We start from the raw sequence: 26,992 nt of genomic DNA, 5'->3' as shown, positions 1-26,992 counted from the left end.
TCACCGTTTCATTTGCAGTACATTCAGTTACTAATATTTGATCTCAAAATAAACTTCAAATCTTATGACAGCTTTCTACAAGTTCAGAACAAAATCATTGGTGAAATCAGTGATATGCAATTACAAAACCCACTGATTTACAGTTGACTGCGTAGTATTCCGATAACTGCTTTTTGTTTGAAACATCAGCATCTGCAGTTGCTAACTGAAAACCTTACAGAGAAGCACACACCAAACTCTTTTGAAGTGCAGCGTAGCGCACAGTCGTTTTAAAAAATAGGTCAAAGGAACACTCTGCGGCAGAACCTATAAAGAGGAAAAACATCAGGTAAAGTGTTGCAGCTTAAAAGAGTATTGCGTCAAAAAACAGAGGCACTTTATCATTCGCACCAGGCAAACGACCAGTACACGCCACTGACGTTTATTGTTATTTTGGCCATCCCGGTATCGAGCTTATACAATAACATACCACTCCAGTGAAGTGAGGTGTCACACGAGCATTTTTCGAACTGACAAATGACAATTGTCACACTGAAAGGTTTATATTCGTACAGACACAGATAATTTACTATTTTATTCACACATACGTATCACGAGACAGACGGACGCAGGACATCTGCGAACCGGGACGACAAAAAATGCCGTACCGTGTTCGCGATACCTGCCGGTCGAGAAGTTTATTCTGGCAGTGTGCACCACAGAGGAAGAGCGACTCTGACAGTGCCCGAGACGTCACGTGGACGAGTGAAAACTCACCGTACGGGTACTTTCGAACAGTAGAACACGGCAGGCTACGTACCGATCTTCAGCTGCTGTGTAATTTATTATTTTGCTTTATTTCTGTAGATTGTTTTGTACATTTTACTACGTGTGTGAGCTACTCCACCATTTTAGAAACTTCAGTAATTTTCTACGAACATTTCTGACCTATTTCGAAAAGTTGACGTATCTCGATAACAGTCAGCTGGTGTAGTCACAAAACAGTTGACACAGTCACTAACACTTCTACGGCATACAATGTCACGGGTGATATCAAATTTTATTGCGTTTTATAATTCAGTATATTATTACGAAGCTCATAGCCTTTGTGTTCCGGTGCACTACAATTTTAATACACTCGAATTTATTATCATAAGGTCTATAGTGTGATTTTCTTTTCCTTACTTTTATTTTTGTTTACTTTCAAGTGAACCGGGGAAGTACCACAGCCGTTCGGAATTTGACCTTTACAGCTCGTAAACTGGTCACTACTGTGCCAGCCGTGCCTTGCGAGTAGCGTAAGGAGAGGAACTTCCGGATCTCGGACGGCCACCGCTCTCCGTTTCCTACCGATTATCTTTTTTTCCATCGAGAAATGTTTGAAGAAAACGAAAATGCGTTTCGTGAAAACAAACGTGCCCCGACCAAAATCGAAATGTCGACATTAGTGTGGCAGTTATTTAAAGCTGTACCACAAACCGACCTAACGAGAGAGGGAGACGGCTCACGAGACGGCCAACAGACCTGTTCCCGCAGTCGCGCGTCGCACTCGTGGAGCTGGCGCCGCAGGGCGTCGACGTCGGCGCGGTGCCGTCCCTCCAGCTCGCGCAGCGCCTCGCGGCCGTCGCCCAGGCGGCTGCGCTCCAGCAGCAGCACCTTGTGCTGCAGCTCCACCACCGACGCCTGTGCCGCCGCCAGCTGCGTCTCCAGCTGCGGGCAGACCCCCACTACATACGTGTCGCTCAGAAGTAGCTTACACACCCTGTGTGTGTGTGTGTGTGTGTGTGTGTGTGTGTGTTTAAACATATAATTTCAGGAGAGTTGACACCTCTTGCAGACTGCGGAACCAACAAACACCAGGACATGGAAGAGAAGGGTGAGGTTTTGAAATGTACGACAATGGGAAGGTTACAATTCCTCTGACACGATTCCTGACATAAATTCTACACTGCCTGGAAAGAAACCTGAAGCAACGAGAAAAGGAAATTAAACTTGACAGGTTCAGAGCATATGTGATGCTACATATATGTTAACACAGTTAAATCATACTTACAGACAACTCGGGCAGTGTTCTTGTTGTTGTTGTGGTCTTCAGTCCTGAGACTGGTTTGATGCAGCTCTCCATGCTTCTCTATCCTGTGCAAGCTTCTTCATCTCCCAGTACCTACTGCAACCTACATCCTTCTGAATTTGCTTAGTGTATTCATCTCTTGGTCTCCCTCTACGATTTTTACCCTCCATGCTGCCCTCCAATGCTAAATTTGTGATCCCTTGATGCCTCAAAACATGTCCTACCAACCGATCCCTTCTTCTAGTCAAGTTGTGCCACAAATTTCTCTTCTCCCCAATCCTATTCAATACCTCCTCATTAGTTACGTGATCTACCCACCTTATCTTCAGCATTCTTCTGTAGCACCACATTTCGAAAGCTTCTATTCTCTTCTTGTCCAAACTGCTTATCGTCCATGTTTCACTTCCATACATGGCTACACTCCATACAAATACATTCAGAAACGACTTCCTGACACTTAAATCCATACTCGATGTTAACAGATTTCTCTTCTTCAGAAACGATTTCCTTGCCATTGCCAGTCTACATTTTATATCCTCTCTACTTCGACCATCATCAGTTATTTTACTCCCTAAATAGCAAAACTCCTTTACTACTTTAAGTGTCTCATTTCCTAATCTAATCCCCTCAGCATCACCCGATTTAATTTGACTACATACCATTATCCTCGTTTTGCTTTTGTTGATGTTAATCTTATATCCTCCTTTCAAGACACTGTCCATTCCGTTCAACTGCTCTTCCAAGTCCTTTGCTGTCTCTGACAGAATTACAATGTCATCGGCGAACCTCAAAGTTTTTACTTCTTCTCCATGACTTTTAATACCTACTCCGAATTTTTCTTTTGTTTCCTTTACTGCCGGTCGAAGTGGCCATGCGGTTAAAGGCGCTGCAGTCTGGAACCGCAAGACCGCTACGGTCGCAGGTTCGAATCCTGCCTCGGGCATGGATGTTTGTGATGTCCTTAGGTTAGTTAGGTTTAACTAGTTCTACGTTCTAGGGGACTAATGACCTCAGCAGTTGAGTCCCATAGTGCTCAGAGCCATTTGAACCATTTTCCTTTACTGCTTGCTCAATATACAGATTGAATAACATCGGGGAGAGGCTACAACCCTGTCTCACTCCTTTCCCAACCACTGCTTCCCTTTCATGCCCCTCGACTCTTATAACTGCCATCTGGTTTCTGTACAAATTGTAAATAGCCTTTCGCTCCCTGTATTTTACCCCTACCACCTTCAGAATTTGAAAGAGAGTATTCCAGTTAACGTTGTCAAAAGCTTTTTCTAAGTCTACAAATGCTAGAAACGTAGGTTCGCCTTTTCTTAATCTTTCTTCTAAGATAAGTCGTAAGGTTAGTATTGCCTCACGTGTTCCAACATTTCTACGAAATCCAAACTGATCTTCCCCAAGGTCCGCTTCTACCAGTTTTTCCATTCGTCTGTAAAGAATTCGCTTTAGTATTTTGCAGCTGTGACTTATTAAACCGATAGTTCGGTAATTTTCACATCTGTCAACACCTGCTTTCATTGGGATTGGAATTATTATATTTTTCTTGAAGTCTGTGGGTATTTCGCCTGTCTCATACATCTTGCTCACCAGATGGTAGAGTTTTGTCATGACTGGCTCTCCCAAGGCCATCAGTAGTTCTAATGGAATGTTGTCTACTCCCGGGGCCTTGTTTCGACTCAGGTCTTTCAGTGCTCTGTCAAACTCTTCACGCAGTATTGTATCTCCCATTTCATCTTCATCTACACTGTCTTCCATTTCCATAATATTGTCCTCAAGTACACTGCCCTTGTGTAGACCTTCTATATACCCCCTCCACCTTTCTGCTTTCTCTTCTTTGCTTAGAACTGGGTTTCCATCTGAGCTCTTGATGTTCATACAAGTGGTTCTCTGTTCTCCAAAGGTCTCTCTAATTTTCCTGTAGGCAGTATCTATCTTACCCCTAGTGAGACAAGCCTCTACATCCTTACATTTGTCCTCTAGCCATCCCTGCTTAGCCATTTTGCACTTCCTGTCGATCTCATTTTTGAGACGTTTGTATTCCTTTTTGCCTGCTTCATTTACTGCATTTTTATATTTTCTCCTTTCATCAATTAAATTCAATATTTCTTCTGTTACCCAAGGATTTCTATTAGCCCTTGTCTTTTTACCTACTTGATCCTCTGCTGACTTCACTACTTCATCCCTCAGAGCTACCAATTCTTCTTCTACTGTATTTCTTTCCCCCATTCCCGTCAATTGTTCCCTTATGCTCTCCCTGAAACTCTCTACGACCTCTGGTTCTTTCAGTTTATCCAGGTCCCATCTCCTTAAATTCCCAACTTTTTGGAGTTTCTTCAGTTTCAATCTGCAGGTCATAACCAATAGATTGTGGTCAGAATCCACATCTGCCCCTGGAAATGTCTTACAATTTAAAACCTGGTTCCTAAATCTCTGTCTTACCATTATATAATCTATCTGATACCTTTTAGTATCTCCAGGATTCTTCCAGGTATACAACCATCTTTTATGATTCTTGAACCAAGTGTTAGCTATGATTAAGTTATGCTCTGTGCAAAATTCTACAAGGTGGCTTCCTCTTTCATTTCTTCCCCCCAATCCATATTCACCTACTATGTTTCCTTCTCTCCCTTTTCCTACTGACGAATTCCAGTTGCCCATGACTATTAAATTTTCGTCTCCCTTCACTACCTGAATAATTTCTTTTATCTCGTCATACATTTCATCAATTTCTTCATCTGCAGAGCTAGTTGGCATATAAACTTGTACTACTGTAGTAGGCATGGGCTTTGTGCCTATTTTGGCCACAATAATGCGTTCACTATGCTGTTTGTAGTAGCTAACCCGCACTCCTATTTTTTTTATTCATTATTAAACCTACTCCTGCATTACCCCTATTTGATTTTGTATTTATAACCCTGTAATCACCTGACCAAAAGTCTTGTTCCTCCTGCTACCGAACTTCACTAATTCCCACTATATCTAACTTTAACCTATCCATTTCCCTTTTTAAATTTTCTAACCTACCTGCCCGATTAAGGGATCTGACATTCCACGCTCCGATCCGTAGAATGCCTCTTGAGTAGTCCCCGCCCGGAGATCCGAATGGAGGACTATTTTACCTCCGGAATATTTTACCCAAGAGGACGCCATCATCATTTAATCATACAGTAAAGCTGCACGTCCTCGGGAAAAAATACGGCTGTAGTTTCCCCTTGCTTTCAGCCGTTCGCAGTACCAGCACAGCAAGGCCATTTTGGTTAATGTTAGAAGGCCAGATCAGTCAATCATCCAGACTGTTGCCCCTGCAACTACTGAAAAGGCTGCTGCCCCTCTTCAGGAACCACATGTTTGTCTGGCCTCTCAACAGATACCCCTCCGTTGTGGGTGCACCTACGGTACGGCCATCTGTATCGCTGAGGCACGCAAGCCTCCCCACCAACGGCAAGGTCCATGGTTCATGGGGGGACTCGGGCATTACGAGCTCATTTACCTGTACGACACTGTGCCCCCTCTGGCCCAGACGCGTGCTCTCGTTCGGTCGTAGGAGGTGTCGTAAACCCACCGTATCCCCCCACGAGGCGACCCGACCCACAACTGACAAACAGTTCACGAAGTCCCAGATACTGGCACTGAGACAGAGTTAACAGACGTAACGGACCCACCTGCGCTTTCGGGGGGAAGTCTCGCGATCTCCGAGGCCGCAGGAGTGCCTCGACATCGTGCGGACAGTTCGCACGGAAATGTGACGCGTGCAAACGGGCACCGACTTGTCAAAAAAACCTCACCGCAGTACTGTCGTATAAGGTATACCACGTGAGAACACGGAACGTCCGTGACGTACCGTCATCCTGCCGGAGGCCCCTCGACCACTACCGTCGCTATCTCAGCTCTCCACACTGTGACACTACGAACGCCACTGTGCATTTCAAAACGTTACAAGAATATGGATTTTCCTCCAGTAACTACCATACTCGGGGGTGGAGGTCATCCGCGGTAGTGCAGAACGAAGGTCCGAATGCGGTACGACACCGTTTAGCAGTGGCCCATGCTTCTCTGTCGCGGAACCTATCTATACGCAGTCGTCCACGTTCTGGCGTTAACAGCAGTCTACGAGGGGGGAAGGTGATTAACCGGCCCGATTCCGACCGATCGGGCAGGTCGACACGGAACATCCCAGGAGGCGTCACTCGCACTCGGACGGCAGGTGCAGACGCGATCCGATTACGGTACGCTCGGAACACCGTACCGCGATTCTCCGTAACAGAGGTCGCTGACCGACAGCTCGACGACGAGTACGTCCTTCCTCTCGTTCCGCCACAATCCGATATCGGGCCACAAATCTGGATATCGTACAATTCGGCCGTCTCGCCAAACAGATAAATGCAGTACCGACCCCTTTTACAGTGTGTGATACATCAATAGTGCCGCCTAGCACGAGTACACGGCATCCCCGCTTCCTTTGTGGCAATCGTTTGTCGTCCGACCTCTGTCGTGCCCGCTTAAATGCCCTAGAGAGTCCTCCGGCGATAAAACTCGACATAAACGACATTAATCCACTCCGGTGGCCAGTCCACTTGGCACAGAAAACTTCGAGTAAGGTCAGTTACAAACTTGTCACAGGTGCACTTGTACAAAAATACAGTGGCATTGAACCGTGTCTTCTGGCTGATCCATTTTTTTTTTTTTGTCAGGCTTCTTTTTCCAGAATGAGATTTTCACTCTGCAGCGGAGTGTGCGCTGATATGAAACTTCCTGGCAGATTAAAACTGTGTGCCCGACCGAGACTCGAACTCGGGACCTTTGCCTTTCGCTGGCAAGTGCTTCGGTAGCTCAGTTGGTAGAGCACTTGCCAGCGAAAGGCAAAGGTCCCGAGTTCGAGTCTCGGTCGGGCACACAGTTTTAATCTGCCAGTAAGTTTCAGGCTTCTTTTTATTTTTCTTCCTTCTGTTGCACAGCTAATACAAACAACAAAAATGCACAAAATATCTAAATTAGTTTTCAAGCAGTATTTTCTAGAAGTTTAGTATTCAGAGTATAATTTATGTCCAGCGGATGACACCTGTACAAAGAGTTTATTAATAAAATACTCAAAATTTAAGATTAAAAAAACCACTTGCACTTGAAACTCCAACTCTACATATAACTGTTTAAGGACATACGTATCTCATCTGAAACCATCAATAGTCTTCTAAATAGAGAAATGGTTTTCTTTCTAAGTTCTGTAATTCAGGAAATATTACAAATCAAAAAATGTTAATGAGTCATCGTCCAAATTTCAAAACACAAATCTTTACAAAATCCTATATTATTACAATCTTGTACTCCTAATATTTCTACATTCTAAAATGTATGTTTTTACTAGAAAAGCATGATTTTTAATAAAATATTTCAAACACAAAAATTGAAATTTGTAGAAAAGTTATGGTTGGCTTTCCTTAAAAAAGAAAAGAGAAGAAAATTACATGTTTAGAACCCCACACATAGAAACAAAATCTTTCACTAATGAAACAATGGAAAATCCGGGATGGAATGTAACAATATAATGAAAAGTAAAGTTGCTACTCACCACATAGCAGAGATGCCGAGTTGCAGATAGACACAACAAAAAGACTGCCACACACAAAACTTTCAGCCAGAAAGGCTTCATCAAAAATAGGTATCACACACGCGCGTGCGTACACACTCGTGAAAATGCAACTCACACACACGACTGCAGTCTCAGGAACCACACTGCGAGCAGCAGCAGTGCACGATGGGAGTGACAACTGGGCAGGGCTAAGGAGGAGGCTGGGGCGGTGAGGGGGAGGGATAGAATGGTGGGGGTGGCAGACAGAGAACTTATATGGCGGGCAGGGGAAGGACGGGGGGTGGGGGTGGAGTAGCAGAAAAGGAGAGAAATAAGAAGACTGAGTGTGACGATTGTGCCTATCTGTGACTCAGCATCTGCGCTATATGGTGAGTGGCAACTTTCCTTCTCAATATTATTAGATTCCATCCTGGCTTTTCCACTGTTCGAGTGGATGGTGGAATGATGGCTGTGTAGTGCTGGAATGAGAACAGGGAAGGGGCTAAATGGGTGAGGACAGTAACTAACAAAGGTCGATGCCACGAGGGTTACAGAAACTTAGGATGCACTGCACGGAAAGTTCCCACCTGCACAATTCAGAAAAGCTGGTGTCGGTGGAAGGGATCCGTATGGCGCGGCTGTGAAGCAGTCACTGAAATGAAGGATATCACGTTTGGCAGCGTGCTCAGTAAGAGGGCGGTCCACTCGTTTCTCGGCCACAGTTTGTCGGTGGCCACTCGTGCGGACAGACGGCACGTCGGTTGTCGTGCTCACGTAGAATGCGGCACAGTGGTTGCAGCTTAGCTTGTAGATCACTTGACCGGTTTCAGAGGTAGCCCTGTCTTTGGTGGGATAGGTGATGTTAGTGACCGGACTGGATCGGGTGGTGGTGGGAGGACGTACGGGACAGGTCTCGCATCTCGGTCTATTACTGGGGTACGAGCCACGAGGTGAGGGATCGGGAGCAGGGGTCGTGTAAGGACGGACGAGTATACTGTGTAGTTTCAGTGGGCGGTGGAATACCACGGTAGGAGGGGTGGGAAGGATAGTGGGCACGACATATCTCATTTCGGGGCACGACGAGAGGTAATCGAAATCCTTGCGGAGAAGTTAATTCGGTCGGTCCAGCCGGGACGGTACCGAGTTACGAGGGCAATACTGCTCTGTGATCGGACAGTGGGACTTTGGAAGGTGTCGGGAGACTGGAAGGATAAGGCACGAGAGAATTGTTTTTGTACAAGTTTGGAAGGATAATAACGGTCAGTGAAGGCTCCGGTGAGACCGTCGGTATATTTGGAGAGGGATCACACCTCACTGTAGATGCGATGCCCACAGGTGGTTAGGCTCTACGGAAGGGACTTCTCGGTACGAAACGAGTGGCAGCTATCGAAGTGGAGGTGTCGCTTGTGGTCGGTAGGTCTGAAATGGACAGAGGTACTGGTGTAGCGAACTTTAAGGTGAAGGTCAACATCTAGGAAGGTGGCTTGTCGAGTTGAGTAGGACCGGGTGAAGCAAATGGGGGAGTAGTAGTTGTGACGTTCTGGAGGAATACGGATAGGGTGTTCTCACCCTCAATCGTGATTGCAAAGGTGCCACAATGAATCTGAACCAGGTGAGGGGTTTAGGATTCTTGGTGTTTAGGAGGGATTCCTCTAAATCACCCACTAATAGGTTGGCACAGAGTGGAACCGTGTGTGTGCCCATAGCTGTACCCCAGATTTGTTTGTAGGTAATGGCTTCAAACTAGAAGTAATTGCAGGTGAGGATTTAGTCGGTCACGGTGACTGGGAAGGAAGTTTTCGGTTCGGAAACCGTCGGGCATCGGGAAAGATAGTGTTCGATAGCGGTAAGGCGATGGGAATTAGGAATATTAGTGTACGAGGAGGTGGCATCGATAGTGACGAGCAGGACACCGTGTGGTACAGGAACGGGAACTATGGAGAGTCGGTGGAGGAAACGGTTGGCATCTTTTATATAGGAGTGTAGATAACGGGTAAAAGGTCGAAGGTGTCAGTCTACGAGATCAGAGGTTCTCTCGGTGGGGGCACAGCAACCAGACACAATGGGGCATCCTGTGTGACTGTGTGAGGTTTACAGACCTCGAGAAGCACATAAAAGGTAGGAGTGCGAGGCGTGGTGGAGGTGAGTAGAGAGATGGACTCTGGGGAGAGGTTCTGGGATGGGCCTATGGAATTGAGGAACGGCTGGAGCTCCTGACGGATTTCTGGAACGGGGTCACTGTGGCAATGTTTGTAGGTGGAAGTATCCGACAGCTGGTAGAGTCCTTCTGCCAGGTAATCCTTGCGGTTCAAAACAACAGTGGTGGAGCCTTTGTCTGCATGTAGGATTATAAGGTCAGGATCAGTTTTTAGATGGTGGACTGTGGTTCTTTCTGCAGATGTAAGACTGGTATTTCTGTGTGGCTAAGGCTTCTGGAGGCAAGGTTCATGACTGTATAATGGGTCTATTTAGTTTACGGATTGTGTGTGGTGGTGGAAGGGAGTTTTGGAGGGTGGGATAAATGTAGCAAGTCTGCAAGACAGGGTTTGTCAGCTATTAGGGGACACGGGGGACACTGTTGTAGAGGTGGCGGACAGAGGTACCCCGAAGTACGAGTAGGACGTGAGCAGGACGGAGAGCTTTCCGAGGTGGTGGTGCGCATGTTGCTCCAAGTTCCTGCAGGGCAAGAGTTCCAATGTGTGTTATGGGTTCCAGGAATTTGGGATTGCATAGCTGTAGAATTTTGTGGATGGAGATAAGGTACTGCAAGGAGGTTCGGGCTCAGTCGATACAGTTTTGCAGGACTACATCGGTGAGGGCTAAGGATTGGCGGAATCCGAACAGGTGAAGGTCATTACGGAAGGAGGGGTGGCAGCCAAAGACGAGTAATTTGATGGTACGACCAATTGGGAGGATGGGGCTAGGTTCTGACTAAAGATAAGGAAACTTTTCTGTATTGACACAGATGGAAGGAGCAAGGATCCACAGTGGTGGAAAAAATGCAAAAAATTACGTAAATAACGTAGAATTACATCCGAAAAATTTCACAAAAATTCGCCCATATACATGTGAAAATTCATGAAAGGATGAAATGGATGCAAAAGGGGAAAGAAGATGAAATCTGAGGGAATGGATGATAGTGAAAGGCGAAAACTTGCTAAAATTGGTGTGAAGTCACTAGGATCAAAGTAAGAACATAAATAATAAAAATATATATACTACTGTGAGTAGCAGGTCCGAGGATGGATAAGTGTAAAGAAAGGGGATGTCAGATGTGATCAGATGAGATGGATTTAATGGGTACACATTGGGATAGAACAGAGAAAGAGTGGGGGGAGGGGGGTGGAGAGGGGTTCGTAGGACGAGATACAAGATCGAGTGGCACCGGAAAGGTGCGGGAAATAACAGGCAAAACTACGGCAGAGTGATCAATTTGAAGGTGTAGGATTAATGATATCGGCAGGACTAATGTGGGACGTAAGATGCCGCACCGACAATGGGCGTGGTCTCGTAGCCGTCTGTCGTGCGTGGCCGAGACAGTCGATGCGGTGTGGGTCGTAAGTAGAGTACGCATTGCAGTTTGTAAGGCAACAAGAGAAACACGGGAAAGAAGAGAGAGAAGGGCAGACATAGAGAATAGTGATGCATTAGAAAATAGTGACAAAGGGAAACAGCACTGGGTTGGGATCGAAGAAAAGCCGTCAGGCAAAAATCAAACAACGGAAAATCCAGGATGGAATGTAAGAATATTATGAAAAGGGAAGTTGCCACTCATCTTATAGCGGAGATGCCGAGTTGCACCGTTCGCTAAAGCGCCACTGGTCAATCGAATTTGCTTTAAGACCTGATGGCTAACATTCCTGTCTTTTGTGTCATTACTGAATATGTAGTGGCTCTCTATTTTAAAATGTCGTAAAAACTTTCCTACCGATATCTTTACGTACGTATAGTGAACGATGCCTACCAGTTGGTCACAAGTAAAGTACAATCAGATGCAGTCGAGATGTGTCAGTTGCCTGAATTCAGGTTGTTAGAAATTGTGACTCAGTTGTGCAACTTACACTTTCTCAAGCTTTCGTCTAGCACTTCTAATCTGCAGACTAGTCATCACAAAATTGTTTTGTAAAAATAATTCTGCAGCAACTCAAATTTAGCTTTAACAGTATTATCTTCTTTATTAAGATAAAAAAAGGTTCCATACACCTATTCCTCATCGACTGGACTACAAAATAAAAATGTGTGTTCTGTGGCTGTTGCAGTACAGCAGCTTCTTTGTTACACACAGAACGTACGTCCCAAACATGATCCAGGAAATACAAGTTACTTACTGAAGCAATTTACTGATAAAAAGTAACTCAAACAAAACACTAGTCATTTATAACACTTTTAATTGTGATCTCCAGTTTCCCTTCACAAGCCTTGCAAAGCATTTCATTGCTCTTAAAAATACCACTCGCATCTCGGAGCATACCTCGGTGTATTCAGCTGCACATCTAGGAAATGGCCCACACTACAAACTGCACAAACCTTACAAATTTTGAGGAAAGCATAAGTAAACACCCTCACTGTCAGGAAATCAATCACAGTATTAAATAGATCCATTTTTGTTTATCAGCGATAATTACACCTTCCATTAACAATTCCTACCACCGGTTTGGACAATTACTGTCATCACATACAGCCTTTTCTCACTCACTGTTACCCCACAAGCACACCATAAAACTCACCGTACAAGGAACTAAACAACTCCTATTTGTGGTCAGATCGTACTTTTCACTCGTTCACGTGCCGCAGGTATAAAAGTAACATTTTATAACAGATCAGAGGAAGGCGACAGCAAACAGTTCACACTAGGACTTCACATAAGGCACAAATACAGGATTCTCAGGTCGCCGTATGCCGTCGACTGACCGTGACGCGATAAAGTGTCGGAAGGTAGCAAAGAATACGGACAGACGAGCTCGAGAGAAGGAGAAAGAAGTTTCGAAAGTTTTATAAAAGACGTATTTACCTCGCAAGCTGCGATACAATCAAACTTTATTTTTAAAAAATATAAAAGCTTAGTATCGAGATGTTCACTTCACTGTCTAATGTAAACGTGCAGTACATAAAACAGCAGCATCTACCACAGTTTGCTACTAACGACTTCCATTTTTATTCACTGTACGTATCACTAAATATTGCACATTTTGTATGTGATTAACGACACAGTTGTAATGTCTTATGTATTTGAGCATTCAGTTCAATAACGCTTCAGGATTTCTATATATCGACACACTTTAAAGCCAGCCTGGAGGAACCTAGGAGAATGTAAATCCTTTCTGTGCCCCACGACACAGGGATGCTCCTCGGTCCACAACTTTTAGAAATACGCCACAGAAGTGACGTACCACTACTATCAGAGCCAGTGGACACCGTGCACTGTCATCAGAGGCTGCAGAAATCCAGCACCGAAGAGCTCGTCACAGTCACGGCAGGTGACGGTGTTGCAGGTGGCAGTTGTAACAGAGGAAGAGAAAAGTTTTAGCGGTAGCAGAATTACGAGGAAGGTGTCAAAGTAGCGGACACTCGAGTTACGTCAGGGAGCGACGAAGCAGTGCGGCGAGTGCAGTCGCCGTACACACATTTGACGACACGGCGGCAGGTCGACAGACCGTCACGTGACGACAGTACCGGCCCCGCCGTCAGATCCTGCCGCGCTATCGAGTTCCGTCGTGACGTGCGACTGTGACACGTGTTCGGAATTTTTGAAGACGGTACACTGGCTCCGAAGAAAATACCTCGTAAGGTCTGTACGTCAGAAAAATTGTGTGCGCTTGAAGAATACTCTGTCAGCTTCAATTTCACCTCTAGAAATTTTGCAATGTGCAACGACTGAATACTGACGACCTGCAACAGCACATTTCTAAACGACAGTTTGCTAACGACAGTCAGTACACGTCAAACTTCGTTCGAGACCGTCGGACGGCTGACGGAGCCACCCCGCTCAGCTTCACCGCTATCCGTTACGCAGTGCCAAAGTTATCGTACTGTACGGTGTGCGGTGTCGTGCCGAGGGGAAACGGACCTTCACTCTGACGACAAATGCGGTAACTTTATTTCGACACCTCGGAGACGTTTCCGGCTTCGAGTCCCCGCAAGTCTCCACGTCCTCACTTTTGGCATACCCAGTTCGTCACGACGGAGCCTCGTCGTACGCTGTCAGACAGACAGTCAGTCTGAGGACCGCGTAACTTCGCGAATGCCGATGTCGTTCGGCCACTCACGTCGGCAGACCTTTCAATTTTTGACTCCATTTTGTGGAACACCGGAAAGGGTGTCGCCTACTGTACTAAACAGAACACGGCAGCTCGGCCAGAGATGGAGATATAAGAGGAAATCACCGACATTCCGGGAGACGTATCGGGCCACCGTATACCAAACCTATAGCAACGAGATACCGAATGCCTGGCGAAACGTGCAAATCTGAAGGATGTAATCTGTAAAAACTGATGTGTGTTACAACTGCCAATCCTGGCCAACATATTTTGAATGCCTGATTTTTCCAACAGAAATTAATCTCTCTATATCGGCAGCTATTAAAACAACCGACAAAACAATAGTAGGTGATGAGCGAGGAAAAGAATGACCGTATAAAAACGTTGCTAAAATGTCTAACACAAACACCAGTCTGTTGCATAAAATAGGATATAATTTCATTACGAAAAGCTTTTAGAAAATGTGAATGCTTATCGTTTTCCACTGCTGAAGGAAAACACGAGGAAGTACAGGCACCTGTATAAGAAGCATTCAGTTCTCTGTGCAAATAGAACAAGAATAAGTAACATAACACCGAGAAGTGGAAAGAACTACAGATACTGTATCTAATTTAATTTTAAACTGCTTAAAGTTATTTCTTCAAAGTTTGTTTTATTTTTACCTGTTTCTTGGAGTTTTCCAAGTTAAAAATATTCCTCTTCATCGTTTCTACCTCATCCTCCAATTCTTCTGTCCTCCCTTTGTGTTCAGCTATGAAAAAAAGAAAAAAAAAATTAAAAATGTAAAATGATTATAAAGACCGCATAGGTTTCACTGTGGGGTGATTACGATGTAGGCAAAGGTCACAAACTGTGTCACAGCTTTGATTTTCCAGGTGGAACAAAAGAAGTGACAGCAGTGGCAGTTCGATTTGTCTGCGCACAGCAGTGCTGCCAACAGTGCTCCAGACTGGTCTACAAACAAAGGACAATTATTAATATAAAATAGTTTAACTTCTTTATTTTTAACATTGCTGCCTCTCCAATTTGTTCCAGCAGCGACCATTCTGAACATCAATTCTGCTGACATCGATGCTAAGATCTCTTTCTCTAATCTAAATAAATAATTTTAACTTCATATCAAACTTCGTAATTATAAATCAAATTTTGTACTCGTCGAGTTTACCGTATTTTTGTCCACGTGAGCTCCCACGTAATTGTTTTATCTCTCATCCTTTCGTCACGTTTCACTCCTTCGAATTTTTTGTCTGCTTTCATTGACGTGCAAAAAGTTACTCTGCTGAGAAAGCACGTGTAACTCAGACCATTTATTTTTATAACATTCCACTGGGATCGTATTAGGAAACACGAAAACGGAACCTTAAATTTTAATTATGTTCAGAGAATTAATGTAAAACACTTGTAAATAATGGCAATCTACCTTTTTCGTAATATTGTCATTATTCAGTCCCGGATTTTCCACAGTAAATAACAAAACGTACAGGAGGCAACATTAGGTACAGCCAGCAACAAAACATACAGTTTTTAGCACTTTATTGGCTACAGAGAATATTTACACCTGCAAATAAGTTCACTGTTTTCATATATTTATTAAAATCCAATCTGAGTGAAGTGATGCTAATTACAAATGCAAAATACATGATGAGTTAGAATAAACAGTCATCAGTATTTGGCTGCAATGAAGCAGATGCCACCTCCTCGGCATCAGACGTACACTGCGAAAGCACTTGTTGCGAAATGGTAGTCCTCACGAGGAGACACACTGAGGTTTCTTTGTCAAGTTTATACCTGTGACAAGTGGCAGATGGCATCTACAGCCCAGTCTTCCTTCTATTTCTGTCATCACTCTTGTGACTAGTTTGATGCAGTCTGTCACAACCTCATCTCATCACCTCACAGTCACACTTATACCCAACATCCTCCCAATTATTTTCACTTATTTCAATTTCTTCCCTTACATAGAATCTTTTCCCCTCCACGGCCTTTCCGGTACGGTCTCGGCGTGTGTCCTAGCATCCTTTACATTCTCTTACTTAGCGTTTTCTGCATATTCCTCCACTTTCCGATTCTTCCTTAATTTTGGGCATTCTTATCGGGAATCACAGACTCTACGTCTCAAAAGTTGCTCTCAGATAGGACAGACAGACGGATCGACGTGGTCAAAGGGAAGAAACTACGGGGACGTCGGCCCCTCGACCCTACGCGTGTCGAGACGGGAACGGCCCCCGACCGGAAGGTCACGGAACACGAATCCCGACAGACTCGAACGTATCCGAGAATCGAGAAAGTAGAGAGATTGAAACCGGTACGAGTGAGAGAGGGTTAAAAGGGTGAAAGTGCGACAGTTGTCCCACCCAGAAAGTAGCCGGAGACCTCCGGGACAGTCTACACGACCGGGCACACGTCCTCCGCATCTGACCGGTGCTTTACCACGAGAAAGTAGTTACGGGGACGAGGTAAAATCTCCAGAAAGAGAACAATAGTGACGAGTCTGTCTCCCGATGACACGTGTAGAAGAATAAGAAGAATTAAAAATGTGGAAAGGGCAGGAGCCAGAGCGGACCACCGGCGAGGGCTCCCACAGGCCCCTCGGGTCGGAGCGGGCGACGGGGCACTTCTCCGATCTCGTGAGTGGCCGACTAGGCCGGTGTCCCCTACGTCAGAGAGAGGAGTAAAAACCAGTTTCGCAAGTAAAACGAATCGGGTGCTTCGGTGTCATTCACCGGCACCGGAGACGGCGTGTCCGTAACTTCGAGGTTTCGCTGTGAGCTGGTCAAGTCAGGGCATTCCGTCGGGATGTGAGCCACCGTGACACGGGGGACGTGGCCACCAGTCGGCGGAGAGTGGCCGGCAGAGGACAGTAGATTCCCTGCGAGAAGCACGACGGGAAAACTGCCACAACGTTGCGGTCTCATTTACGGTTCACAATTTATTCGGAGATCGGCATTCCGAGTCTCCGACAACTGTCGGCGAAGAGTCAACCGGAGGTCCAGAAATTCCGGTACCTCCATTTCTTACGTCGGCATCCCAGTAGCAGACGGGGCTAATATGTGGCTGACAGTTCGAGAAATCGCCACGAATTTTACAGTGAATACACTGCACCCGTTCGTCAGGGAGCACAGTTCACTGCGTCTTACTCGTGTGTAGGCAAAACCTGTACATCTGCCGACTGCAAAGCAGACGGCACATACCACGTCCGAGCCCGAAAATACGTCTAGGACGTCCGGAAATGGACGGTGAAAAACTTTACGTTCTACAGAGTCTTTCGCTCCGAAGGAAAGGTCGAGGCAGATCCGAGGACGGGGTACGTACCGTCGGGCCGCACGCTATTTCCCCCCGACAGATTCGACAGTGGCTTACGGCGGAGTTCAGAGCGGAGACTCCGCACGCGGACTGTGATCGTGATTCCAGACCTCGGCCTCCACCGTGCGAGGCAGATCTCTCTACCGGAAGCGCAGACAATGTAGTTCCGGTGCTCACGGGAGCAGGGAACGCGTGTCGCACAGTCGAGCGGCAGTTGTCGGCATCCGATCTGTAGCGGGAGGACGCTGGCCTCCACAATTGTGCCGTTCGTAGGACCGGCTCGTAAGGCACCAGTCCTAAGTCGAACTGGAGAGTGGCGTATCGGATCCACACCCGCAATGCCGAAGGTGACGGTGTGCCGTAGGGCGGGCTCCCAAAATAGAGACGCGACTCGATCACTGCTCTGTAGAGAAGTAGAAGAGCAGAACGGTCTGCATCCAGCTGGTGTAACTGAGACACTGGAGGGATCAGGTGCAAACAGTCCGTTCGCTACCGTCAGTGAAGGGGGGGCAGCTACATCGACCGGGTATCGAAGGCCGATCCTAAAAAACCCCACAACCTGAAACATTTGCTCCTCGAGATGGAGCTCCGGTCGGGAACGGACAGTACAGAGGTGAGTCCTCTGTGCGGCAGCCTGCTGTCGGCATTTGCCAGCACCCACGGTCGAGCGACAGAGACGCACGAGTCGTCACGATAGAGGGAGAGTGAAACTGTGGACCCGTAGCTGCTGCTAGACTGTCGACAGCCACTCGATAAAGAACCGTGCGGGACCCCACTCTCTCGTATACGGGGTGTACTGCGGCAAGCACCGACTCGAACCCGGAAAGTACACCGAGACGAGAAGTTGCAGATAAAAATTGGGGGTCGGCCCCGTATATCACCCTCAGAGAAAACGAGGATGTGCCGATGCAGTGTGGCACCTTAAGCCCTGTAAAGTTAAAGAAGACAGTGATAAAACGTCGGTGCCGGGCAAAAGCCGATCGAATAGCACACTCTGAGAAGACCAAACTGTCAGCAGTAGGACAGAGCTGGCAAAAACAGCCCCGGGTCAGAACCAAAAGACCCCGAGACTCGAGGTACCGACACGGCCGTCGGGCCACCGTACGTCCGAGAAACTTGCAGACAACGTTAGCGGCACTAATTGGGTGATCGCTGCCCGTCTCCACGGGCCGTTTACCCGGTTACACTACTGGGACGATCACGTTTTGTCGCCATCGGGACGGCAGCTCACCTTCGAAACAGATGCAGTTGAAAATTAGTCTTTGAACATTTGGCTGCAGATGTGAATGTGGTCGGGCCCTGGAGCCGTGTCAGGACAAAGGGCTAAAGCACCTGGGAATTTATCTCACATAATGAAGCATTATGAGGCCCCACGTGACCTGTAGTACCTGGTAAAGGAAGCTGCTCTACCTACTGTCTGAGGGCACAAAACACAGGCTGACAATTCTCAGACACATATGCTCCAGCATAATAGAAAGCAGAATGTTCAGCAACAGCGTCTGGATCAGAGTACACATCACCTTCTGTCTGTCAATGTCATCTTTAGCTGTACACTGTACGGCCCTCTGCAGCAGATATAATTTACCTAACTGTAAAATGGACGTGTGAAAATAACTGTGTGTGTGAGCAGAAGTTTTACTGTGTCCTCAATTTCAATAGTGTGTAGCAACATTGTGGTGCCGATACCCGGGAATACGTGAAAAGATAGAGTGCTACTACACATTAAAGAGGACTCGATGCCGGCGGTGAAGGTTTCGAGTGACTTCGATCTCCAAATCCGGTCACACCACGCCACATTCAGCTAACACAGATAAGTTACGGCATTGCTCTGAAACTGTAACAAAGGACGCTACGGGTCGATTATTTGTACACGGTGTTACCTGCTGCACGTTTGTCGGCGGTAGAGCAATAGAGGGCAGTTGGCGTATTACTTGCAAAGAACAAAGAGGATTGCTAAAGTATTAGTAGGCTGCAGCGCCATCTGTTAGTAACGGCGACCGATTCTAAGGTTTGCCGAAATTTGAAAACTGCACGGCCGCACCATCTGTTGAGAACTGCAAACGTGACTAGGTGGCTGCTACCGGCTCACACCCCGGGTCAGCGCCGTCCCTTAGCGACACCGTCCAACTGACGGTGGTGTCTCGACCCTGAACGCACTCTCGCGACAGAAAGCGATACCACCGTCTCGCTACGACAGAAGCGCTAGCTACAAACTCGGGGAGGCTGCGGCGGAAGCGCACGACTCTGCGATCGAACGCGACGCGTTTCGTCAGCCAAATAAATGCCTTTGACGATTCTACAGCAGCAGAGAAAGTCTCACACTTGGAGGAATGACTACACAAAACACTGGAGTCGGCCCGACTCGACGATACAATACGGGACTTGCCGGATGACTGAATACGAAGCTGACACGGAAGCTTCTGACGAATATACTGATAAATGCAAACGTCCCCTCGAAAGGTGAAAGGTCTTCTACGAGGAGCGCACTCAGGGGACAGAAATGCAACATCGGCAGCTCGACAGCACGCCTGTTCAAACGGTTCAAATGGCTCTGAGCACTGTGGGACTTAACTTCTGAGGTCATCGGTCCCCTAGAACTTAGAACTACTTAAACCTAACTAACCTAAGGACATCACACACATCCGTGCCCGAGGCAGGATTCGAACCTGCGACCGTAGCGGTAGTGCAGTTCCAGACTGTAGCTCCCAGAACCGCTCGGCCACCCCGGCCGGCAACACGCCTGTACGGAAATAAAATTGCCTACTGTCAAGCTGCACCAATTCTCAAGGGACACAGAAGTTCGGCCTCAATTTTTGGAGCAGTTCACAGCTTCCACAGATGAGAATCCGATGCTGTCAGATACGAACAAGCACGTATTCCTCCGCAGTTATCTCGACGGGGAACCTGAGGACTCTGTTCACGGCATTGCTGTAACAGCAGACTAAGCAAATATTGAAACCCAAATATGGTGATAAGAACAAAATTATCCACAGTGAGCTGGATTTCTCGGAGGATCTTAAGACTCCGACCTCAGGCAGTCCAGAGGCTCTCAATTCCAGCTACACCGAGTGCCGTAAGCACATCCGAGCACTCCTAGCACCAGGAGGAAACGTGGACTCTTACGGGAGAGTGCTCCTACCTAAACTACGACTTCTAACTTCACACACCTGCAGACCGCTCGTGTGAGTATCACGGGACCAACCGGTACGAGCAAACAGACACGAGCCATCCCGGACACAGGGAGTCGATCGAGTTTCGGTCACCGTTCCTCGATCGAATCTCTCCGACTCGGTGTCATCGGAATCACTACTCCGGAGATAACAACTTTCGAATCCACTTACAGTTCGTCCCTCTCGAGGAGGAAGGTAGAGTTTAACACGATGGGGTGTTCCACTGATTCCTGTGTATCAGTGACAGCCTTCGAAAGCACAAATAATTTTTCACAGCAACCGACAGTGCCACGAGATGCAGGAGATACGGCCTCGACGGGTGGCACACCGCTCGCAGATCCTAAAGGAGACACTGAAGATCCACCGACTGGGATCCCGACTGCAGCCGATTATTACTGGAGAAGTGTGACTTCGGAACAACCGATCGAGGTATCACTATCGTCGGTTCTTCTCCCGACAATCTTCGGATACGTTCTCGGTGTAAACGGATCTAGTACCACCGTCGGCAGAGCAACCGTCGACTCTATTCGGGGCAGTTGCAGTGATACGTCTGACGAGTCAGAGGAGCCGGAGACAATCGGGATAACGGAACACCGAGAGCGAGCGTCGACACCCGCGGACCACCCTACTCGTCGAGAATTCCGAGAGTCGTACTGTGTGGAATACGGCCGCCGAGTCGTACCCCCGTCTCCGAAGGAGGATACGCTTTTCTCCTGCGCGCCTTCGCTCCTTACAAAACGAGCTGCGAGGGAACGTAGAGCTGACAGTCACTTACCGCGAGACCGTGTCGAAGTATACGAAGGAGGATTGCGTAGAAGTAGCACCTGAGGACTGTACTGCTGGAAGCACATTCTACCTGCCACACCACACCGTGAAGAAACACAGCAGTGGAAGTGTGAAGTACAGAACAGTCTTCGACGCACCGTCACGTGAGCCCGAGTCTCTATCGCCGAATGGTGCTCTCGAAAAGGGACCAAACCTACTTCCGGATATCCTGGCAGCGCACACTTCGGGTGGGATTAGTGTGCGATGTGGACACAGCTTTCCTGCAGCTAATGTCGAATGAAGGGAACAGAGAGGTCACGAAGTTCCTCCGGTATCGTGTCGAACGAGCTAAAAATGGTGCCTACGTGACCGCAAACGACGTGATTACATATCGCTTCAGACCTTTGCCATTTGGACTCGCACTGAGACCGTTCCATTTGTCAGCTGCCGTAAGGGAGCTAGCAGCACTAAATAGTGAAAAATATCCACAAGCTTCAGGACTCGTAAACAACTCAGTATTCACAGACGATTTCGTAGCGAGTGTTAGAGACGGTGACACCGCTGCAAATATTTACCGTAAAGTGATAGAACTCTTGCAGCAAATAACCCTTCCGTTGTCCAAATGGGCGACTAATGCAAATGATCTGAAGACAGTTTGGGATTTCGAAGGACACGAAACAAAGTCCACAACCCAAGTTTTAGGAATTAATTGGAACTCGACTACAAGGAGATAGCTGAAGATCTGATGGACAAACTGGTTACCAAGAGAAATGTTCTTCGAGCAGCTGCCGAGTTTTATGACCCCCTCGGCGTGTTCACTCCTGTCGGGATAGTTTCGAAGCTAATGTTCCGAGACACACGGCTGAGGGGTCTCGCACGGGAGGAAGTTTTCCCCACAGGTCTCGCATGTCGTCGGCACTCGTGGGTTTCGAAGCCTCGTCACTTGTCATCACTGCATATTCCTAGACGCATAGGGATGCCAGTCGTAAGTTGCTCTGCAGATATGCGTGTATTCTGTGATGCCTCTGAAAGTGCCTACGGTGCCGTTTTGTATATAATATAAGGACAGCTACCGAAACTGGATACACTGTGTGCGTTGTCTGTAGCGAGAACACACTGGCTCCTATCGAGAAGGTAACTCTACTCGGGCTGGAGTTACTTGCTGCATAGGTCGGATCACAACTCCTTCATTACTTTTGCCAGGAAACAGGGATTGATACTGGCAGAGCTACCTCGTGGGGCGACTCCACAGTCACTTTCGAATGGGTACGGAGAGATCCAAACAAATGGAAAACTTTTATTTGTAATTGAGTGACAGAGATATTGACATACACCACATCCAGCCAATGGAAGGACTGTCCGAGAAGCCAAAATCTTGCAGATCTTCTCACTCAGGCACTAGAAGCAAATCCGATAGTCACTCTCGATATCTGGTGACGTGGTCGACCGTGGCTTTCAGAAGACGAGCAGTTCTGGCCACTGGACGTCCCAGCCACGCCTCCGTCAATGCCAGAAGCCGAACCGAGAGCAAATATCGCTCTGATCACCGTCACTGAACCACTACTGGACGTAGCAAGGTTTAGTTCGTATTGGCAAGTACTGCATAGAACTGCCTCCGTATTTCGATTTATCGGCACAACAAGAAATAAAAATAGAATCTCTGGCACTTTGAGCACTTTGGAATTACAAAATGCCCGCACCTACTGGATCAGAAGAGGAACTATTCACTGCCAAACTGTCTGCACTTTTTAAGGCAGAACAATTGCCCGAGGAATGAAAGATCGCTCGATACAATCCGTTTATATCTGACGGCGTCCTTCGATTCGGCCGTACTGTCGCACTCAGAGAAGCGTCCAATTATATAGGATGCACGTCACCACCTTCTCATCAGACATGCACACGTAAGACTGCACCGTCTCGGTGTGCAGATCGCGTCAGGGGAACTGCGAGAAGAATTTTGGAGTCTGTAAGGCCGACAAGCTGTTCGGAAAATTCTTCTCTCTCTGCCTACGGTGCGAGATAACACACAGTCGTCGGTACGAAGAGACGGAGGCTCCCCTACCACCGGACAGAATTCGGCCTCCGAGATCGTTCGCAGTAACGGGCACCGATTTTTCTGGAGCTTCGTATGTCAAATCTGGACGTCAAACAAAGAAGTCCTACACGGTCCTATTCACGTGTGCGACAACACGGGCCATTCGTACCGAAATTGCCACCGATATGTCCGATGTCAGATTTTTGACGGCCGTGCAATGCTTTGCAGGACGTAGGAGCCTACAAGTCGCCGTATACCCAGACAGTGCTACAACGTACCACGTAGCCAACTCAGAACTGTCAGAGCTTTTCAAAACTGTGCAGCATACTGACAGACAGCTCTACTGTGCCCACCACGGAATCACTCACCACGTGGAGCTCGGGGGGGACGCCAGTGGTAACGCACGGTAGGCTCCGTCGAGAACTGCCCGAAGAAAGTTCTCGGTCACTCCCAGGTGGACGGTGAGAGTCTGACCACCACCTCGATCGGTACAGAAGCCACGATAAACCCACGACCCGTCACTGCAACGACACCGGCCCACTTTTTAAATGGTGGGAAATTAGTAACAATTCCACGTGGGCCAGAGCCGGCAACTAGAAGGGACCTCGCCGGAGGAGTTCCGACTCGGACAGAAGGTCGACGAGGACATTTAGCGTAAGTGGAACACCGAATAGCTCCTGCTGCTAAGACAATACTGTGAGGTGAAGGGGTGCCCTCTGCAAAGGAAACCGAGGTTTCGAGAGCTCGTTCTGCTCCGAGTAGACGGCAAACCACAGCACTCGTGGAAGAGGTTTGTGGTCGAAGAAGTGCAGCACGGCAGAGATAGTAAAATACAGTGCACGGTCGTCGGCCAGCTGGACGGTACGAAAATCTGTCGACCGGTCCGGCCGGTCGTACCCCTCGAGGTGGACCGGGGTGGGGAGGATGTCGGGGAATGAAGACTCCTAAGCCATCTGTCAGTGTACTGTTAAGTCTGTACACTGTGCTGTCCTCTGCAGCAGATATAATTTACCTAACTGTAAAATGCATGTGTGAAAATAAATGTGTGTGTGTGTGTGTGTGTGTGTGTGTGTGTGTGAGACCAGAAGTTTTACTGTGTCCTCGATTTCACTTGTGTGTAGCAACACCGTCCACAGAGCTACTAGGCACACACGCGAGATCCTGCTGTCCACAGAGGTGTAGAATCTTCACCCTCACTCGCAAAGGAGAGTTACGTGGCCGTAGCAACGTACCGTTCGCAGCAATCTCGTTTCCGTCATTTTACGAGACGGCGGATACGGGCACGGAGGCGTTTAAAGGCAAAGACGTATTCCACTGACGGGTGTCGCTTACAGTGTCGGAGAGCTCGTCCGTAATCTCTGACGGCCACGGTGATACCGTGGATCGACCGAGGTACTGTTTGCGACGAGGGGAACCCGACTGAAAGGGGACTGCCGAGTCGGGGGCCGACACAATGGCTGCAGTTGTGCTCGAGACGACCGCACCGATACCTCCGTACCGCGAGGTGCGGAGAGAGACTGCAGTGGCGAAAGCATCCCCGTCATCTTCGGAGACGGCCCATCTCGGTGGACACCCACGACAGTGATGCCGAGGGCCAAAACTGTCGGAAAATGATCACCGTCCTACAGGTCGACGCGGACTCTCCGATAGACAGATGGGAGAAGACCTGGGGTGTAAATAGAAAAGTCAGACCTATATGCCACACTGTAGTGTGTGGGAACACAAGTATTCGAGGAAAAGACTGAGTGCCGTGAGCTCGTTTTTGACTGTTTAGTGCAGCCAGTAGTAGTGGTTCCACCTCCTGAAGGGTTGCGGGCATTGAAGTCACTCAATATTAAGAAGGGTGGGGGTGGGGGAGGGGGGGAGGAGCTGAGAAAACAGTGTGAACGACACATCGCAGAACACATTGTCGTCGGGAGGGAGATACACATTACAGACGGTAAATTCCGGGGACGTCTTCACTCGAACAGCCTCAGCCTCCGAAGCTGTGTCGGGTGGCACACGCCTGCCGTACAGAGATTCCCGAACGTGCGTGCAAACACCGCACGATTTTCTTTCACAGTCAGTGCCGTTCTTAAAATAGCCGCCACAACCTCGGAAGGTAGGGGTCGACACTGCTCGGAAACAAGTTTTCTGGAGAGTGACGCAAAAACAGGCGAAGCCCACAAAGTATGTCGTAGCTCAGCCGACTGGTGGAAAAAACGCTACAGTTGCACTGGAGGATCGCCATACCGGTACCCCGTGAGGGCACGTAAGGACCGAAGAGACGGGTCTCGTCTCGACGCAACCTGCTGCCACAGCTGCGAAAATACACTGCCGACACACGTTCGTCCCGAATCGGGCCGCGCGAGGAGGTCCACGGCCACAGGGGCCACCACGGACGCTCGAATACAGAGACAGATCTCGCGGAATCTGGCGGCACAGGGACCGCCAGAATCTCTCTCTTTTTGGAGGACTTCTTCTCGTCCTTTGACAATTTAGACTTCAGTGAGGGCTTATCTGGTCCAGATTCTGGGACACAGAAGGAACGCGAAGTCCTACAACCTGCTACCTGTCACCGGCACCCACTCGCAGGTCACCGGCAGGATCCCGGGGAGGTACGGGGTGCCGGAGGAGGGCACCACTCCTCCAGCCGGGGGTCGGAGACTGTCGTTCCCAGCAGACGGGGAGTGAACGCTTCCGGAGGGATGTGGGGGAACGGGTAGGAGAAGGACACCCGACCACCAGGGGAGTGGCTGCAATCGGGAGGCCGTGAGGGCCAGGTGCGGAAGACACGGAGGGTGGCGGCACGGTCGCTAAACTGGACAGTGTCACCGTAGCGGTAGCGTACGTCACTGTCGTACGTGAAAGTGTAACCGATCGTATTCCTTCTCGGCCTCTCAATATGTGAGGCAGTCGAAGGTCTCGTATTTCCGGATTTTATTTTCACATTGAAAACTCTGCAGTCCGGTGAACAGGGCGAACGGTATTCCTCACAGTTGACACAGGCGGGAGGAGGGGCACGAGGATAGTCAGTGTGCCACTGACGACAACAACTCCTACGGACCGGGCTACCGTCAGTACGCAAAGACGTGTCCGATAGTGCACACATTTGTAGCGACACGTCGGAGGAGGAATACTGTAGCGGGACTTTGAATTTCGCCGCGCTACATTCGTTCCCTCAGATAAAAATATCCCGTCGCAGCGGTATGAGCGCTCGACGGCAGAGAGAAAATACTACAATTGTTAACTCTTTTTTGTTTTTTATTCCGTTTCAATTGTCTCTTGTTAGCCGAAGCTTAAGGCAGACGTGATCGGATGCTGACGTAAAAACTTAATGGCTAATCTTGATCTATTTGTAATGTGTAGACATTGTGGTAGTTATTAAGAAATTCGGTGGATGGAAGTAGCAAAGTGAATTAAATTGCATACAGTATCAAGATGATTTTAATTGGTATAAATTAGTGATTCCTGGACTACTGCAAGATTTCGGAGCAGATTTTTTCACGCTGAAATGAAGGAGATTTTTGAAGACGTGGACGCCGTCCGAAAGAAGATAAGTTAATCTGGTAAAGGATGATCTCTCGTCTACGCCACTTCCCCCCGTCAGTTACATTCTGTTATTCTCTGTTTCTTTTCAATAACTTTTGTAGTGAAAATTGGTTTAACTTTTGCTCAAAAACGCCACAAGGACCACCCCAACAATAGCTTTTCCGAATAACGAAGTCCGATTTGCGTTTCATTCTTTCCTTTTTTCACGGTCATTAACGATTTTGAAAAAACCATTTTTATTCACGATTTCTTCCATATTTTCAACCTTTTCTTCTCTTTTTCTTTTTTTTTATTAACCACTACAATACG

At 47.8% G+C, this 26,992-nt stretch overlaps 1 protein-coding gene across 1 annotated transcript in view; it reads right to left on the bottom strand.

Moving 5' to 3' along the window:
• LOC126215301 (trichohyalin-like) overlaps positions 1–26,992 on the bottom strand; it is a 262,572-nt gene that overhangs the window by 158,370 nt on the left and 77,210 nt on the right. Inside the window, exons 6-7 of the mRNA XM_049941984.1 lie at positions 14,542–14,630; positions 1,504–1,689 (exon numbers count right to left, since the gene is read on the bottom strand). Of these exons, the coding sequence (XP_049797941.1) occupies positions 1,504–1,689; positions 14,542–14,630 (275 nt within the window). The remainder of the gene's footprint in view (positions 1–1,503; positions 1,690–14,541; positions 14,631–26,992) is intronic.

Source organism: Schistocerca nitens, chromosome 12 (genome assembly GCF_023898315.1).
Source record: "Schistocerca nitens isolate TAMUIC-IGC-003100 chromosome 12, iqSchNite1.1, whole genome shotgun sequence".
Taxonomy (NCBI): Eukaryota; Metazoa; Arthropoda; class Insecta; order Orthoptera; family Acrididae; genus Schistocerca; species Schistocerca nitens.
This window is presented reverse-complemented; position numbering and strand designations above follow the sequence as displayed.